Below are 16,426 nucleotides of genomic sequence, written 5' to 3' on the forward strand. Positions count from 1 at the left end.
AAAAAAAAAAAAAAAACCAAATTATTTATAAAATATTATAAATCATATGTTTAACATACAAATGAAAATATTATATTTATACTTATTTTTTCTAATATCATAACTAATATGTCTAACAAGGTAATGAAATTTTCAAAAATTAACTGAAATAAATATTTAATAACACTAATTTATATTCACTAGCATAAAAACTTTAAAAATATATTCAAAAAACAACACATTTATTAAATACATATTCAGGTAAAAGTAACACATGTTTTATAACTATCTTTAATTATAATTAATTTGATTCAGTTAAATGTCCCAAGACTAATGAAATATAAGAAAACAATAAGTTATGTTATAAGAAAAATTAATTATTCAAAATAATATCTGAAAACACATTTCTACACTCTCTGAAAGTGGTGTCTGAAACCTTTTTTTTTCAACTCAAATTTACTGCTACCAACTCTTGTCACATTGTTTTCTCATATGTTTATGTTATCTCTATTCTCCAATCATTATGCTATTAATTGACATTAATTTGATTGGAGGTGAAATATATGTGAAAGGTGTATAATAATTTTATTATTTGTTCTTATTGGGCTACAATTTGAAAAATTCACATTGTCATCTGTCTGTCCATCTTTTCTTAATCTTGAGAACAGTGTTAGATAAATGTCAGAATAGGACAGAGTCAATAAATAAAATTCAAGACCAGATATGGAAATTCAGTTAACCCTGATTAACTATGTATGAACTTCTGATGCAAACTGGAAGTCGTCATTTCAATTCAAAATTTCCTCTGAAAGGAGCAAGATAGATGACTGGCACAACTCCATTGTTAACAGAAAAGTATGCAAAATACAGTACTAATTTGAAGTGAAGAGCATATATTTTAAATGAAATAAATTAAAAATATGATTAAAAATTTCAGCCCAGCATTCTGATGAAGTCACAATAAATTGTTCATTTGTTTTATACAATATTTTACTAGTAAGAATTTTTTGTTATTATATCTAACTTATTTTTATATAAGAATTATTAGCTATTGTAACATATACATATGATAAAGTTAGAATATCATTAAATAATTTAAAAAACAATATTAGTATTAATTGTTTGTGTGTGTATATGTATATAACAGAATCATATTTATTTGCACACATAATGGGAGGAAGACATAATTAACAGGTAATTTTGAGGAACAAAACATGCAGAAATTAGTATCCAGAGCAGTAATCTGGTTGGGCATCGAGCCGAACAGAGTTTGGATGCCAGTTTCAACTCTATGCCTGTCCTGGCTGGCAAGCGATGGTATGCCAGTTTCTCGGCAACCACTAACCTGACATTCTCAATTGGTGACAGATCTAGAGAATGTGCTAGCCAGGGCAACAGTTGAACACCTGTGTTCAGAAAAGTCAGAACAGCATGTGCATTGTCCTGTTGAAAAATAGCATGACGGAGACTTCAAAGACAGGGTACGTCAACAGGCCTTAACACATCAGAAATGTAATGGTGGCTGTCCAAATTAATGACTATGCAAACAAGAGGTGACCAGGATGTGTACTGAATGGCACCCCATACCATCATTCCATGTGCTAGGCCCACAAGACAATGATGAATGCAAACTGGCAATGATTGTTCCCTTTAGTGTTTTCACACAGACATGGCCATCATAATGCCATACGCAGAACTGAGCTTTGTATGAAAAGATGATGTGACGCCACTCCTGCAACCATATTCGTCATTGAATGCACCATTGTAGGCACATCTGTCTCTGCTGCAGCATCAAGGGAAGCTGCAGCAATGGTCGCTATGCCAATAATCTGTAGTGCTGCAGACATCATCACACTGTCTGTGCAGACACTTGTTGTTCTGAAAATGACAAGTTCCTTACTCAGGGTATGTAATGTGGCTGTAATCCTGAAAGGCCACACGGAAAAGATTTCTGTCATCTCAGGTGTTACTGACCAGGGGATACTGAGATCCCTCATAGCATTCTGTATGGCCCTCCCAGACCAATAGATTCCATATTCTCATGACAGTCATGGGATCATAACCAATGTAAGCAGCAATAACATGGAACAATAAACTGCAGTCCTTGTAGGCTATGCGTTAACCACAATTAAACTCTGACACATACTGGTATACATTCCTCCGCCTTACATGAGGCATAACAAAACCTTTACACAAGCAACCAACATGTGAATGTGATTTCCATATGAGAAACCAAATTTACCATATTCCCCTTTATACAGAATGTAGGTGGCCTTACTCCTACCTGCTTTGTATGCATTGAAATGCTAATTATTTGCATATCCCAACATGTACCTTTCATGCAAATTTTATGTTTGTTGTGTGCCATCTTTGTGGTGTAGCAATTTTAATGGCTAGCAATGTATATAATTTTGATATTGTCATTTAAGATATTAATTTATTGACTATCATTAACTTAATCACCAAACATATGCCGTAAATCCATCGGGCTAGTTTTAAGGCTAATTACTAAATAAATTACGTAATTAATTTGGCACTAGAGGTAAGCGTTAGGCGCCATCTCTTATTAATATTAATAATTATAAATAAATTAATTAATTTAAATAATTTAGAACCGCTGGGAGAAAAAAAATTAGTGCCAAATTAATTACGTAATTTATTTAGTAATTAGCCTTAAAACTAGCCCGATGGATTTACGGCATATGTTTGGTGATTAGCTATATTACATCGGGTTTAGCGATGATTATATATATTACGCCTTGCCGGGGCTTGCGATGGCCGGTTGAGTGCCTTATAGGAGTAGGACGTGGGCACTGAATGTGTCCCCAGCCGGCATTGTAATAACCGTCGATGGTTACATAGTTATACGCTGGAAGAGGAGATCGGATCGGAGGTCCGGATAGCGTAACTGGCAACGCATCTGCACGGTAAGCAGGAGTTGTGGGTTCGAGTCCCGCTCCGGGCCGATTTTTTCTCCCAGCGGTTCTAAATTATTTAAATTAATTAATTTATTTATAATTATTAATATTAATAAGAGATGGCGCCTAACGCTTACCTCTAGTGCCAAATTAATTACGTAATTTATTTAGTAATTAGCCTTAAAACTAGCCCGATGGATTTACGGCATATGTTTGGTGATTAGCTATATTACATCGGGTTTAGCGATGATTATATATCATTAACTTATATTACACAATGATGACTAATTCTGACTTTGCAAAATACAGAACACAAAACACTCTCTCTGTTGCAGAGTCACCATTTTTTGTTTATGGTGCTTCCTAGAGGCAACAGACAAGATGATGTTTGTATACAGATGGTAGATGGAACACTCAGACATTTACTCTATTAATTGATGCATTGCATTGCATGCCTCTCATAATTAATGTAATTACAGTAATTTGAAATTGTAATATTCTTTTTGGAAGACCTTGTATATTATCTTCTAACAACTACTGTATATATATTAATTTAAATTAACTTGTGCAAGATCATATCACTATTTGTATATATGATTCTTTTCCTCATACTAGATATGGTATTAAAAAAATTAAATTAACAATAAATAAAAAAATACAGGTATCTCTCATACAACACAGTTTCGCTCTAAAACAGTTCAAGAATTTGGAATTCCATACGAAATATGACAATTTTTAAGTAAAAAGTTTGTTATTTGATATTTTTTTTATTCAAGAAATCATGTGTGTTGTCTCAAATTTGCCCATGGATTTCAGAATATTGAAATTTTCAATTTATTTTGTGCCTTTCATCAGGTTTACTTTAATGAAAACTGATAGGACAAGGAAGAAAAATTGCACTATTGACCAGGTGTTCTTGTCATTGCTTTCAGATCTTAACCTTTATGACTGTCACTATGGTTTGTTTTTATAGATTAATCTTTGCATTTAGTAAAGTTTATTTAAACATGTTTAGATAAGTATTATTAAATTTGTTTTTAACCATAGGTAGTAATCATCCATAAAAATAATGAATGAAATACAGCAGTATCTCAGTACTTGAACAATTTGGTATTCAAAAACAAATTCCAGGGGCATCACTTAGTATTCGACTGAACAAACACAACTCATTAACACAAATTTTTATTTTGTCATGCAAAAACATTTTTTATGATAAAAATAAAAAAATGAAGACATTGCTGATATTTCTGATTAAGAACAAAAAAAAAGCTCAGATGATAATGATACTTTGTAAAAAAAATGCTCTCATTTAACTAAAATTTATATTAATGCTTAATATAGTACTTTAAATTCTGATCATTAGTTAATTATTGATTGCTTTAATAAACATATTTCTCTTAGTAACAAAACACAATAGTATACTTTTGTTACGTTTTGGAACTTAACCCTATGTTTTGCATTAATCCTTTGTTTTGTATAGCATGGATTTGCACAACACAACACATTTTCAAAATTTAACTACAGTGTTATATGTGGGATACCTGTACTTTGTAATTGAAATTTTTTATGTTTTTCAAATTAATGATATTATAATATGCACGTTACCTGGAGAAAGACTTTCTGAGCATTTAGGTGAGATTCCAGGAGATTGCTTTTTATTATAAGATAGTGTCAACGTTGAAAATACTTCCAAATCAACTCCAAACAACTGTTCGGAGAAAGCAGGATGTGGAGAAGGGGCTCTTTCACATAGATTTGAATGATAAACATTTGGTGTTAAAAAATATCCATAATCATTTGGAATTGGTAAAGATGAAGGATATTTTTCAGGATTTATTTGATTTGTTTGTAAGGAACCTTTTGGTGAGCTTCCTGGGCTTTTCCTGCAATAAAAACAGAAAAATATTATTATTATTTTATTTCTTTTAGTATCTCAAATACATTTTTATGTTCAAATATATAATATTACCTTGCTACTGGTATATTTGATAGTTTACTATTATTTTGAGATGAACTTTCTATAATTGGCAAATTATTTTCTTTGGTTTTAGTTATTCCTTTTTTTTCTTCTGCTTTTTGAGATTCTACTTTGCTACTTTGCATTTTAGATTTTCTCTGTTGTTGACTGTTTCTTGACTGTATAGATGCACCTATATTAAAAATTTTGGAATTATTTGAATTAACAATTTCATTACATATCAATTTTCTTGAAAAACTAAAATAAAAAATAAATCTACAATTATTATTTTTTGAATGGAATTTACTTTTGTAAAAAAAAAAAAAAATAAATTGGATCTTCATTTCTAATTTCTCTATTTCTAAAAATTCAAGTTTTCTAATAAATAATTATAGTTTATATACCTTTATTTGAACTAGAAGAGTTTGTTGGACAATTTGTTGGACTTTTAAGTACATTTTTCTGAGAATATTTATTGGAATACTGTTTAGGAAAAGTACCACCTAAAAAACATTAACCTTTCAAACAAATAATCTTTGATTTTCATTAAATTACTTATTGGGAAAAATAAAACATACTTTTTCGAACTGGTATTTTAGCATGCCTTTGAAGACTTCGTGTTGATTGAGATTTTTTTAGTTTTCCTTCTGACGGCTGTTTCTTTTGGAACTCCTTATGAAAAATTAAATATAAATGAATAATTTTCATATACACAATTAAACTGAAATTTCTACAAAGTATTTTTTTAAATATTCAAGAATAGCAACAAAAATAAGATAACTTTGCATATGAAGCCAACAATGTAAATTATTGTGGGAACCTGAACTAAATAAAGAAAAGATACTTTAAAATTAAAAAAAAAAAAACACCAAAATCTAGCTAGTAAACGATCTAGAGAGTTTCCCCTTTCACTTTCTCAGTGTCAGGAATGACATCTTTTCCACAAACTTTTGGCCCCCCCTGATACATGCTATTGTTTTAATATACTAACAAATGGCTGATTCAGGTAGTCATTGCCCATTCCTCCAATGGTCTAGTTGTGCCTGGATCTCACCTACTTCACTAACAGATACTTTGCTTATGGATACTCCTCATGCATTTCAAGGACGAACTAGTGTCAAGAATGTTCTCTAACCAATCCAGTCAACAAGCATCAGATCTCCCTAGAAACTCCCCTACAAGGTATTTAACAACTCACAGTTTATTGTGAACTCTCTCTCTTGCATTCAAGACTTCTAAAACACTAACGACTCATTATAATTGTCAGTGTAAAGTCTATGTGCTAATAAACAGATATTTGTTTTGTTTAACTTGTATCCAAGTGTTTTTCTTCTGCCATGCTGTCTCTTAGACCTCCTCCATCCCAAATCTGACCACCTACTCATGCAAACACTTGCTTGACCTAATACAAACATAAACATCTCTCGTGGTCATGCAGCATCTTCCATCCTGATGTAGTCATTGACGACACAATGTTGACCCTTAAGTCAAGTGGTGCAAAAGTATAGGGAGCTTTGCACATTATCACATTATGATGCAAGTTGTTTAAGTTAGTAATATTAAAAAGAAGTCATTGATGCCAATTTTTTGAAAAAAGAATTTTATATTGCATCAAATTCCTTTGTTGTTAATTTTTATATTATTTATTTTATTTCTAATATTATCTTTTGTAGATTCATTGTAAATTTTTTTTTTACTTGTACAAACAAGGAGTGTCCAAAAAATAAAAACTGTTTGGCTACAAAAAAGGAAAAAAACAGTAATGATAGGAAAAAGTTTTATTAAGTAATTAGTACATAGGCTGTTTCTTTTTCAACCTCCAAGGTCCATAAAACAAAGACAAATGTAAATAACGAAATGAATGTATTATCAAAAGTTAGGTACAAAATGGTTACTTTTCAACATAATCACTGTGAAGATTGAGGCATTTGTCTATCTGTGGAGGAGTTTGAAATCCCCTCTTCATAGAATGTTCTGCCAGTGACTTGAGATGGGCCTTAATGATGTTTTGAAGTTCATCATCAGTCTTAAACCTTTGCCCTTCTAGCCATGTTTTCAGTTCAGGAAAGAGGTGGAAGTCTTCACACATTAAAAAGTCCAAGCTAGATGAAAGTCTTAAAGGTGGAATTCTTCACCACCTTTGAACACCCAGCATATAGCCCTGATTTAACACTGGGTGATTTCCATCTCTTTCCTGAACTGAAAACATGGTTAGGAGGGCAGAGGTTCAAGACTAATAATGATCATCAAAACAATAAATACAGACTGTTTTGGTTAACCTGGACTAAGTGAAGTTTTGATATACACTGAAGCAACAAAGAAACTGAGAAACCTGTCTAATGTCTGGTAGGTCCATGTTGAAACCTTAGAACTTTAGAAATATGACAGGGCATGGATTCCATGGCGTTCTGAGGAAGTCTCTTGAGAAAGAACACCATCCCTCCTGAAAAGCAGTCTGCAAATTTTATAATATTCATAGGTTGTGGATCTCTGCTTTGAATGGAATAGTGCATGGTATCACAGATATTCTTGATAATGTTCATATCTCATGAACAAGGGGCCAATTAATGACTGCAAACTCAGATGTTCTTCAAACCTTAATTTGGTGGCTGAAGATCTATGCTGGTGCATTATCTTGTTGAAAGATGCCATACCCATCAGAATGACCATGTGACTTAAATGGGTGTAACACATCTGAAAGGATGTTAACACACTGTTCATTAGTCAGAGACCTTTGTAGCTGTTTAAAAGGTCCTAATTTGTGCCAACTGAACATACCCCATATTATTACTGAGCCAACACCAGCCTGTACTGTTTCTTTGTTGGCATGTTGGATTCATTGATTCATGGCATTTTCTCCATATGTTTCCAAATCAGTTGGAAACATGATTTGTCAGATCAGGCTATTTATTTCTAGTCTTCCAGTGGCAGTGGTCCTGAACCCAGATGAGGCACAGAGCTCTCTGTCATGAGGTAAGAAATGGCACTCAGGTTGGGTGTTAACTATTAACCTATTCAATGTTAAATTTTTTATTTGTTGCCTGTGACGCCATGTTGAATTTTCGTTGATGTTAAGCCAAAATTTTTTTTTTAAAAATAAAAATCGTGTTTACTATATCATTAAAAATTATTTTTTTATGTTTCACAAACAAAATATATATATTGAATAATATAAAAACAAAAAAAAATTTTATTTTAAAAGTTCATTTTAATATAAAAATTGACACAAAACGACATCTAGTATCAAAAACGTTTCAATGTAAACACGGAAATATTCAGGATCGCCCACACAGGTCAATGAGGTCAACCCGAAAATTTCCGGGATCAACATAGGACAGGTTAAAGCCCTTATCATGCAGGAACATTGTACAATCCTTACACTGATGTCCAGCATTAAGCTACAATGTTATTTGTGCCAGTGTTGCTTGCTTATCACTTGAAATGATTCTCAACAGAATGCAGGTCATGATGATTGAGACTCTTTTGATGTCAAACAGTTTTCATAAGTTTGATATTTTATTGGAATTTTTGTATTCAAGATACAACCTTGAAATGGTTGAACATGAAAATCCAAACTTTTTTCTATTAACATCTCAAGTCATTGGTGGCAAGAGGGGATTTCAAAGCTTGTCCACAGATAGACAAATGCCTCAATCTTCACAATGATTATGTTGAAAAGTAACCATGTTTGTACCTAACTTTTGATAATAAATTCATTATGTTATTTACATTTGTCTTTGTTTTATGGACCATCGGAGGTTAAAAAAGAAACAGCCCTCGTATAAGACCAGTTACTTTTCTATCTAGTCAACATTTTGATTAAAGCACTTGTCATAGTGCAACACTGGTTTTTGGATTCCTTTGTCATAGACTTCCACCACCAGTTCCTTTGGCCAGTTAGTGACAGCTTTCACCTATCCATTCCATCATTTCACTTCATCCATTCCAAATCATTTCAAATTGACCTAAAAATTCTTTCAGCTTGAGAAAGAGGTAAAAGTTACTGGGGGCCAAGTCGGGACTGTATGATGGGTGTCGAAAACATCCTAGCCAAATTTCCGAAGCAGAGATTGAGTGGATGCAATGGAGAGCTATCGTGCATTATCTTCCTTCATTACACATTAAACACCATTTTCTCACACTTGCTTTGTTCATAATGTGATTGTCATACACTACCATGATTTGTTTATGAATTTCCATAGGGCAGACTTTCTTTGCATTTAGAAAACAAATAACACCTTGCAATTGGCTTTTCGATTTTTGTACAGATTTTAACCATTCACAAAACAGTAACAATAAGCCTGCTGTTATAGAAACACATCCAACTACAATTTAACCCAGAATAAAACAAAAATTTAATATTTTCAACCTTATTCAAAGGCCATCATCAGGTTCTAAAGATGAACATAACCTGGAATGTTGTATTTACCTTTCCATCATATCCAGTTTGTATTTAATAATTTTATATTTTAACACTACACATGTGATCTTACAACTTATCTATCCAATTACTTTGAATTTATGTTCCATTTTTAGAAACTGAAGAAAACCTTTGGATAAGGTTGAAAACATTATTAAATTTTTGTTCTCTACTGGATTGAGATGTAGTTTGGTGTTTTTATTATCATCATTATCAAGTATTTAAAGTGTAGCTTCTTTAAACTGTTATAATGCTTAAAGTTTTTATAATTTTAACTCATACTTGAAAAAGTTGTAATAAACTCACTCTTTCTAATAATTGTCTTTCTTCTTCTTCTTTTTGAATATCTTCTAAATCTATTTCTGATTCAGCACATGAAGTTCTTGTAGAACTCTGTTGAATAATAATATTAATTAATTTTGCATAAATAAAATAAGACAAATAATTATAAAAAGTTATTTATTTAGTGTTTTAAAAATGTTATTATATGGAATAAATTTTTAAACTATAAAAAATTTAATTTATATTAAAAACAGATTTAAAAAACAAGTTAACATCTAGCCAAACTAAATATACAGTATTAGTAAAAATGTGAGGCCCCGGAAATAGCCCCCCACAAAAGGGAAAGATATAAGAAGAAAAAAAAAAGTTTGTTAAGTTAAATCGTCAAGAAAGCAAATTATATCAGTATTGAATCAGCGATACCGGACTTTGACGTCAGAACTCAAAGAATAACGGAAAAAACAAAATTTTAGATATAAAAGAAGAAAATTTAAAATATTAAAGTTAACACAGTCTAGAAAGCAAAACGAAACTAGAAGAAAAAAATATATATATCAAAAAGCATAGGTGTCATAATCAACAATTAAACACGATCAGATTCGAAAAGATGGTGTCGGATAAACCATCTCCAGCCGACCTTTCCCACGAGCTTTACGAAGCTCAATTTACACCTGGAGACAGGTGGATGACCAATTGGAAAACAGTGATGTAAGATTTATCCAATTAGTAAGAAGCCAATCGCAAAAACCCTATAAAAGCATCAATTCCAAGGACAACAGGACTTCCACTAAGACTTCCACCAAGACTCCCACCTAGACTTCTGTTGTGTTTGTATATCTCCGCTCATTTTTGTACGTCTGTTCTTCTTTTTGTGCACCGACTTTAGAGACTTTGAACTTTTTTTATTCAACACTGTCAAAGGGGCCCCTACGACGCTGGACAAGATTGCCGCCGCAATTACCGACGACGCAAGACCGGTACCAGAATCGAAATTTCCCAACAACACAGGAATTTGTCAACGAGAGACTTTATGTAAGCATTATCGTCCTGAATAAACGGTTTACCTTTGTAAACACTTGTCTTTGCTGCCTTTAAAAACCGCCACCCACATACGCGTAGACCTTAGACCATCCCGACGGTAGGGAATAAAAATCTCCCCCCAATCGCCGTTCTTACAAAAATAATAATATTGCATAAAAAAAGAAAGATAACAGGAACATTTTATAAGCACTACAATAATTAGAGAAATTATACATAAAACAAATGAACATATAGTATTAATGTTTGTCTTTATTATTTTATTTTTTTATAAAATTATGAAAATAAACACTAAAAATTACAAAAATGGGTTGATGTCAAAAGAATAATATATTTGAACAGTGTCAATGAGAAGCCTCTACTAAAATGAAGAGATATACAAAATTTATGTGTTTACAAATGTAAGAATAGTAGAGCAGAGCAAATAACATGATAAATAAAAATTACACACACATTATCAGAGGTTTGGAGAGTTATGATTGACAGAAGGAAGGAGGAAAAAAAAGGTTTTAAGTATTAAATGAAGTTAGATGCTAAGAAAAGTATAAGAGTAGTAAACCACAAATAACAATTAATACAGTGAAATTTAGACATAAGCAATCTATATGTAGTTCAAAACTTTAAATTTGGATTAGCCTCTTTAGCCTAATTCAAATTTACTTTCAAACAAGGAAAAGGAATTTACAATTTTTCATGTTTTAAAGAAATTCAAAAATTTTTGTAGTTAAATATCTGTGCAGTATATCATTGATGATGGAAGGAAAGATCTCTGGAAAATATTGAAGAGAATAAACATATGGACCTTGAGTAAAATTTGGGTTTTTTTGTGTGTGGAATTGAAAGTAAAAATACCATGAACTGTTTTCCTTGTTTCAAAAAGTAAAAGTTTCATCATACATAATTAAATACCATATTTTTGCAGATTGACTGGCCTGCTGCACATAACCAGGGGAGACCAGAATGCCAGAAACCCCAGGGATACTGGCAAGCCAGTTAAACTGCAACTAAAAATAAAATCAATCAGATCTAACAAAACTAGTCGTTAAATAAATGTTAAAGAGAACATTCTTCCGAGTACAATGAATTAACAACATTGTAATTTTACCCACTTAAAATCAGTAAGAAAGTTTTCATTTGCAACACAATAAAACAACTAGTGGCTTGTTAACATTAGTTGTTGTAGTAGTTACTCAGTGTGAGCTGCACTGACAATCTACCCTGATCTTAAAAATAACACCTTCCTCTCAAATTTCATACAAAGAGTATGTTAATCAGGTAAGTTGAAATAATATACCTCAATTTTCTAAAATTTGATTTGTTTATTTTTGCATCAAATAGCTTTAAAATAAAAACTTGTTCATTTTTTACATGCTCTCTAGAGAGGAATGTATAACCTCACTTAAACCAGTATGCCAGCATTCTCCTAGGATAAACAGACATGCCAGACAATCTGCAAAAATACGGTATCATTTATATAAATTTCTGAAAAATTAAAATATTCAAATATTGGTTTAATTTATTCAAACAAATGTGTTGGTGACATATTAATTTATAACTCATTGATACTGAAAATCTAATTGCTGATTTTAGTCATTAATACTCATTTTCTTATCAGATAGGTGACCACTGAGAAGACATGTCATTCTTTGAATTTATAGATGAAATACCTCAAAATGAAATAAAATTTAATGAATTCCTTGAATATAAATTATATTCATAATTTATAAATCTTTAACCGATTACATTATTTATTTTTATAAAGTTAATTCTGTTGTTAAGCATTGGATTGAATGTACTACATTTTAAGGTTCAGGATATATTAATAATGAGCTACATGATAATGAGCTATCTGAGAAGAAAATTTCTTTTTTGTATGCTTAAACAATTTTTAATGAATTTATTAAAAATCATTTAGGCAGATAACAAAGTACAAATTCCAATGATTAAACATGTCAATAAGCTAAGATTCTAAGTTCAGTAATATATAAAAAATCATGCCTTATAATTTGAGTGTACTTTAATTAATGAACAATCTTGTTAAAAGCTAATAAACTATACATAAAACTGCAAAAACAGTAAGAAATACATGATAAAATATAAAAATTTTAGACACAATAAAAATTACACTGAAATAATGTATTTTTTAACTTTCTGTCTTAAACATAGGAAAACAATAATTTTCTTAGTTTTTTTCCCCTAGATTGTTAAGATCTCTCTCTCTCTATTCAGATTAATGATTCCATTATCATTGAATACACTCTTAATCCTTGAGAAATTATAATTGAAAAATTGAGAAATTATAGCTCTATGTTTGAAAAAAGACCTACAATCTTTTCAAACTAACTAAAAGGATACAATTTCCTTCTTTTCATGCAATTTGATGCTTAACACATTATGTAATTCATATAGAATCCTTGACTATGTAAAAATTGCATTTTGGCTAGACAAAATAGCTTTACACATACAAAATAGAAAATATTGTACTTTTGTAGCACAAATTTTCTAAATATGCTGTACACGCTTGAATAGATCCACTGTGGATTTATTTTAAAAATTCGTTTGAGACTATTCAAATCTGTGGGTTTATTTTTTTAAAATTAAATTCTGTATGGTGTTGATGTGAGTGGCCACAGATGCCATTAATCGCAGACAAAAATAATATTTCTTAAAATGTAACACTAATGACAAAAAGTGTGATGCAACAATTTACACAATTACAACTTTGAATTAATTAATCATTAAAATAAAACAACAAACATACCGATGAGCCTGTTACCGGTGTGCTTCTCGGGAAAAAACAGATGCATCAACCATAAGGATAAAATCACCCTGTCAAAAGCATGGCAAGTGCTCTTAGATAAGAACTTACGATAATCTACAGCCATTAAAGCAGCACATGCCTGAATGACGTTATCGATATCCATGCAACAGAATTCTGAATGGTGTTCCAATTTGATTTTAATTTGAATCGTATTCGTCTAACAGTCATTAGTTACCTGAAGAAGAACTTCAAAGTTCGAAAATGTTTGTAATGATCTGTTTTTTCCAAGAAGCACACCGGTACATTTGTTGTTTTATTTTACCCTGTTGTAGTATCACTCTTGTTTAATCATTAAAATGTCCAATATACAATAATTCACCCACCCAAAATTCAAACTTTATTATTTGATTAGTTTAATCATAATTTTGTTAAGTTCAGCAAATTTTAGCACATTAAATTAACTCAGTTTTATTGTTGTTATTAATTTATACTAATCATCAAATTCAATAATCAATAATGAACAAATGATTTCTTAATTATTAACTTAATAAATTTGAAAAGTGTGTTATTAAAAAACTGTTAAACTAAAAATAATGAAACTTTAATTTCACTTTGTACATTCTCTGATTCTAAGAAAAACAGTGGGTGATCAGTTAACAAACAGATTGGATAATGAACAAATTGGATAACAAACACTTTCGCAAAAGATTTTTATGTTTGGACAACGAACACACGATTGGATAACAAGTACCCTACAGAACAAACACAAGAAGAAGCGATGTAAAATAATGAATACCGATTGGTCTTCTCTTGTCTTTGGGCAACAATTCGAAACTTTTCAAAGTGTGGGAGATGTCGACATCGACATTCAACCCGGTATATACCAATCGGATAGTATTCCTCTGCACTTTGAAACTCTCACTTGTAATTCCAGCCTTTTATTTTTGTGACAAAACAATTCTTTTATGTATTTGCGAGACTGTCGGGTAGGCACTCGTTAAGTTTTGCATCTGTTTTTCTTTTCAAAAGGTGAAAGTATAATAGCAAAGATACAGAGTAGGCAGAAAATGCCAAATGCTGCTGGGCAGTATGGTATGAACAGGTCTACAATAGGCCGCAGTTCAATCTTATTTAAGAAAAATATTGTATAATCAAGAAGACTCAAGCAGCTAAAGAAATAACAAAAATCACATCTGAGAAATAAAGAACATCGACAAGTTCATAATGGAACCTGAAATGGATCTGGCGACAGAAGAATGCCAAGAACTCTTGAATGAAGAACACCAAGAAACTCGGCGAGATATGTTTTCTTCTGAAAAAGAGGATTAATGCCGATATCTGCTATTAAAGATCCTTTGAAGTAGTGGGAGGATGTCAGAACAATGGTCTTAGAATGGTATCCAAATCAGGTTGAGGCTTGGGGATTTCTACAGTTGCAATGCTATTAATTACTTATGAAAAATCCTGAAGAAGAGAGAAAAGCAATCAATATTAGACAGATTCTTTAACTCTTTCAAACAGAAAAATCATGACTAATAAAAATGCAATACTGCATATATATGTATTTTTATTATTACATATACGTAGTAAGAAAGTATAATAAACGTAGTAAGAAAGTATATATTTTTTTATTTTTGGGGAGTCTCCAGAACGAATTAATTAAATTTCCATTAAAACCTATGGTAAATCAATAATCGGTTAACAAACAATTCGAATAGCGAACAAAGTCTTGGAACGGATTATGTTCGTTAACCGATCACCCACTGTACATAAAGAATAGTATATATTTATTTATTTCTCAATATTTATAATAATAAAATAAACTTACAGGCTCCATTGCAACTTCAATCTTATCCAATTCTTCTATAACCTTAAAACCAAATACCATTATTTAAAACAAATCAACTCAACTTAAATCTTACACACTACATGTCACATAATATTATATATATGTATATATATATAAATCACATTGATAATGATATTCTATGATTTTTTAAAATTACTGTATAGCATAAAATAATACATTAATAATTTATAATTTGCAAGAAATATAAATTTATGTTACAAAAAACTACTTACTTACTATGACTAATAATAATACAGGCTTATTACACATCCAGACTATTTAATTAATTTAACCAAAATGCATTTAAATAGGTTGGGTGTATAATAAGCCTGTTCATTAGTCATAGTAGCTAAATAGTTTTTTGTACACAAACAATACAGTCAAGAAGCTTTTTAATAAATTTATATGTATTTAAAGCATTAATAATTTGTAAAAATATTCACGCATTTACATTTCGAACAGCTGCTGCAACATCCCTATCGCCTTCATCAGTCATTAATACACGAACACAAGCTTCAAGTTCCTGCAACAGTGATCCATCTGTTGGTAATTTTATTTGAGCTTTTAATTGAGGTAAAACAGAGCACAACCTAAGTCGAACATTTGGAACTGGATCTTCTGATATTTCAAGTATAAAAATCTTTAAGTTTCGAGTAATAATTACTTTTAATAAAATCAGTATGTGTGAAAAATTAAAGACTAACCAGCTAATTTTAACAATGGACGAAAAAAATATTGCTTGAAAAAAGATTTTGAAAATAGTTCCATCACTAATTCACAAACACGTATAAATAACATTCTACTGTGGCAACTTCTTCCTTGACATAATTCTGTCAGAAAAACATTATTATATTAATAACTATACCATATTTATAAATATAAGTTACAGTCAAACCTTGGCTTATGAACTTAATTTTTTCCTAAAAGTTGTTTGGAAACCAATTTGTTCTCAAACCAAACAAATTTTCCCATAAGAAACAATGTAAGATGGATTAATCTGTTCCTGAACCACAAAACAATCTTTTTTTTACCCTTTTAGCTGTATTTAATGCATAAAAATGCCTACAAATGTAATATAATATTATCTATATCCATTTTATATACATATATTAAAAGAAAAATGTTTTGTCACTGCCAACCAAAACTAACACTTTACAAAGAAGTGTTATAAATAGACTTGACTCTGTCTGGATGAAATAACTAAATCAATGAAGACAGACAA

General features: G+C 30.8%; 1 protein-coding gene across 1 annotated transcript in view; it reads right to left on the minus strand.

The window, feature by feature from the left end:
- LOC111627050 (serine/threonine-protein phosphatase 4 regulatory subunit 4-like) overlaps nt 1-16,140 on the minus strand; it is a 20,848-nt gene extending 4,708 nt beyond the window's left edge. The window contains exons 1-8 of the mRNA XM_023370597.1: nt 15,909-16,140; nt 15,656-15,822; nt 15,184-15,225; nt 9,581-9,667; nt 5,433-5,526; nt 5,259-5,357; nt 4,867-5,047; nt 4,503-4,780 (exon numbers count right to left, since the gene is read on the minus strand). Of these exons, the coding sequence (XP_023226365.1) occupies nt 4,503-4,780; nt 4,867-5,047; nt 5,259-5,357; nt 5,433-5,526; nt 9,581-9,667; nt 15,184-15,225; nt 15,656-15,822; nt 15,909-16,002 (1,042 nt within the window). The 5' untranslated portion in view covers nt 16,003-16,140. The remainder of the gene's footprint in view (nt 1-4,502; nt 4,781-4,866; nt 5,048-5,258; nt 5,358-5,432; nt 5,527-9,580; nt 9,668-15,183; nt 15,226-15,655; nt 15,823-15,908) is intronic.
- Nucleotides 16,141-16,426: the final 286 nt, after the last annotated feature.

This window comes from Centruroides sculpturatus, unplaced genomic scaffold, assembly GCF_000671375.1.
Source record: "Centruroides sculpturatus isolate CEXI.00-Female unplaced genomic scaffold, Cexi_2.0 scaffold402, whole genome shotgun sequence".
NCBI classification, from domain to species: Eukaryota; Metazoa; Arthropoda; class Arachnida; order Scorpiones; family Buthidae; genus Centruroides; species Centruroides sculpturatus.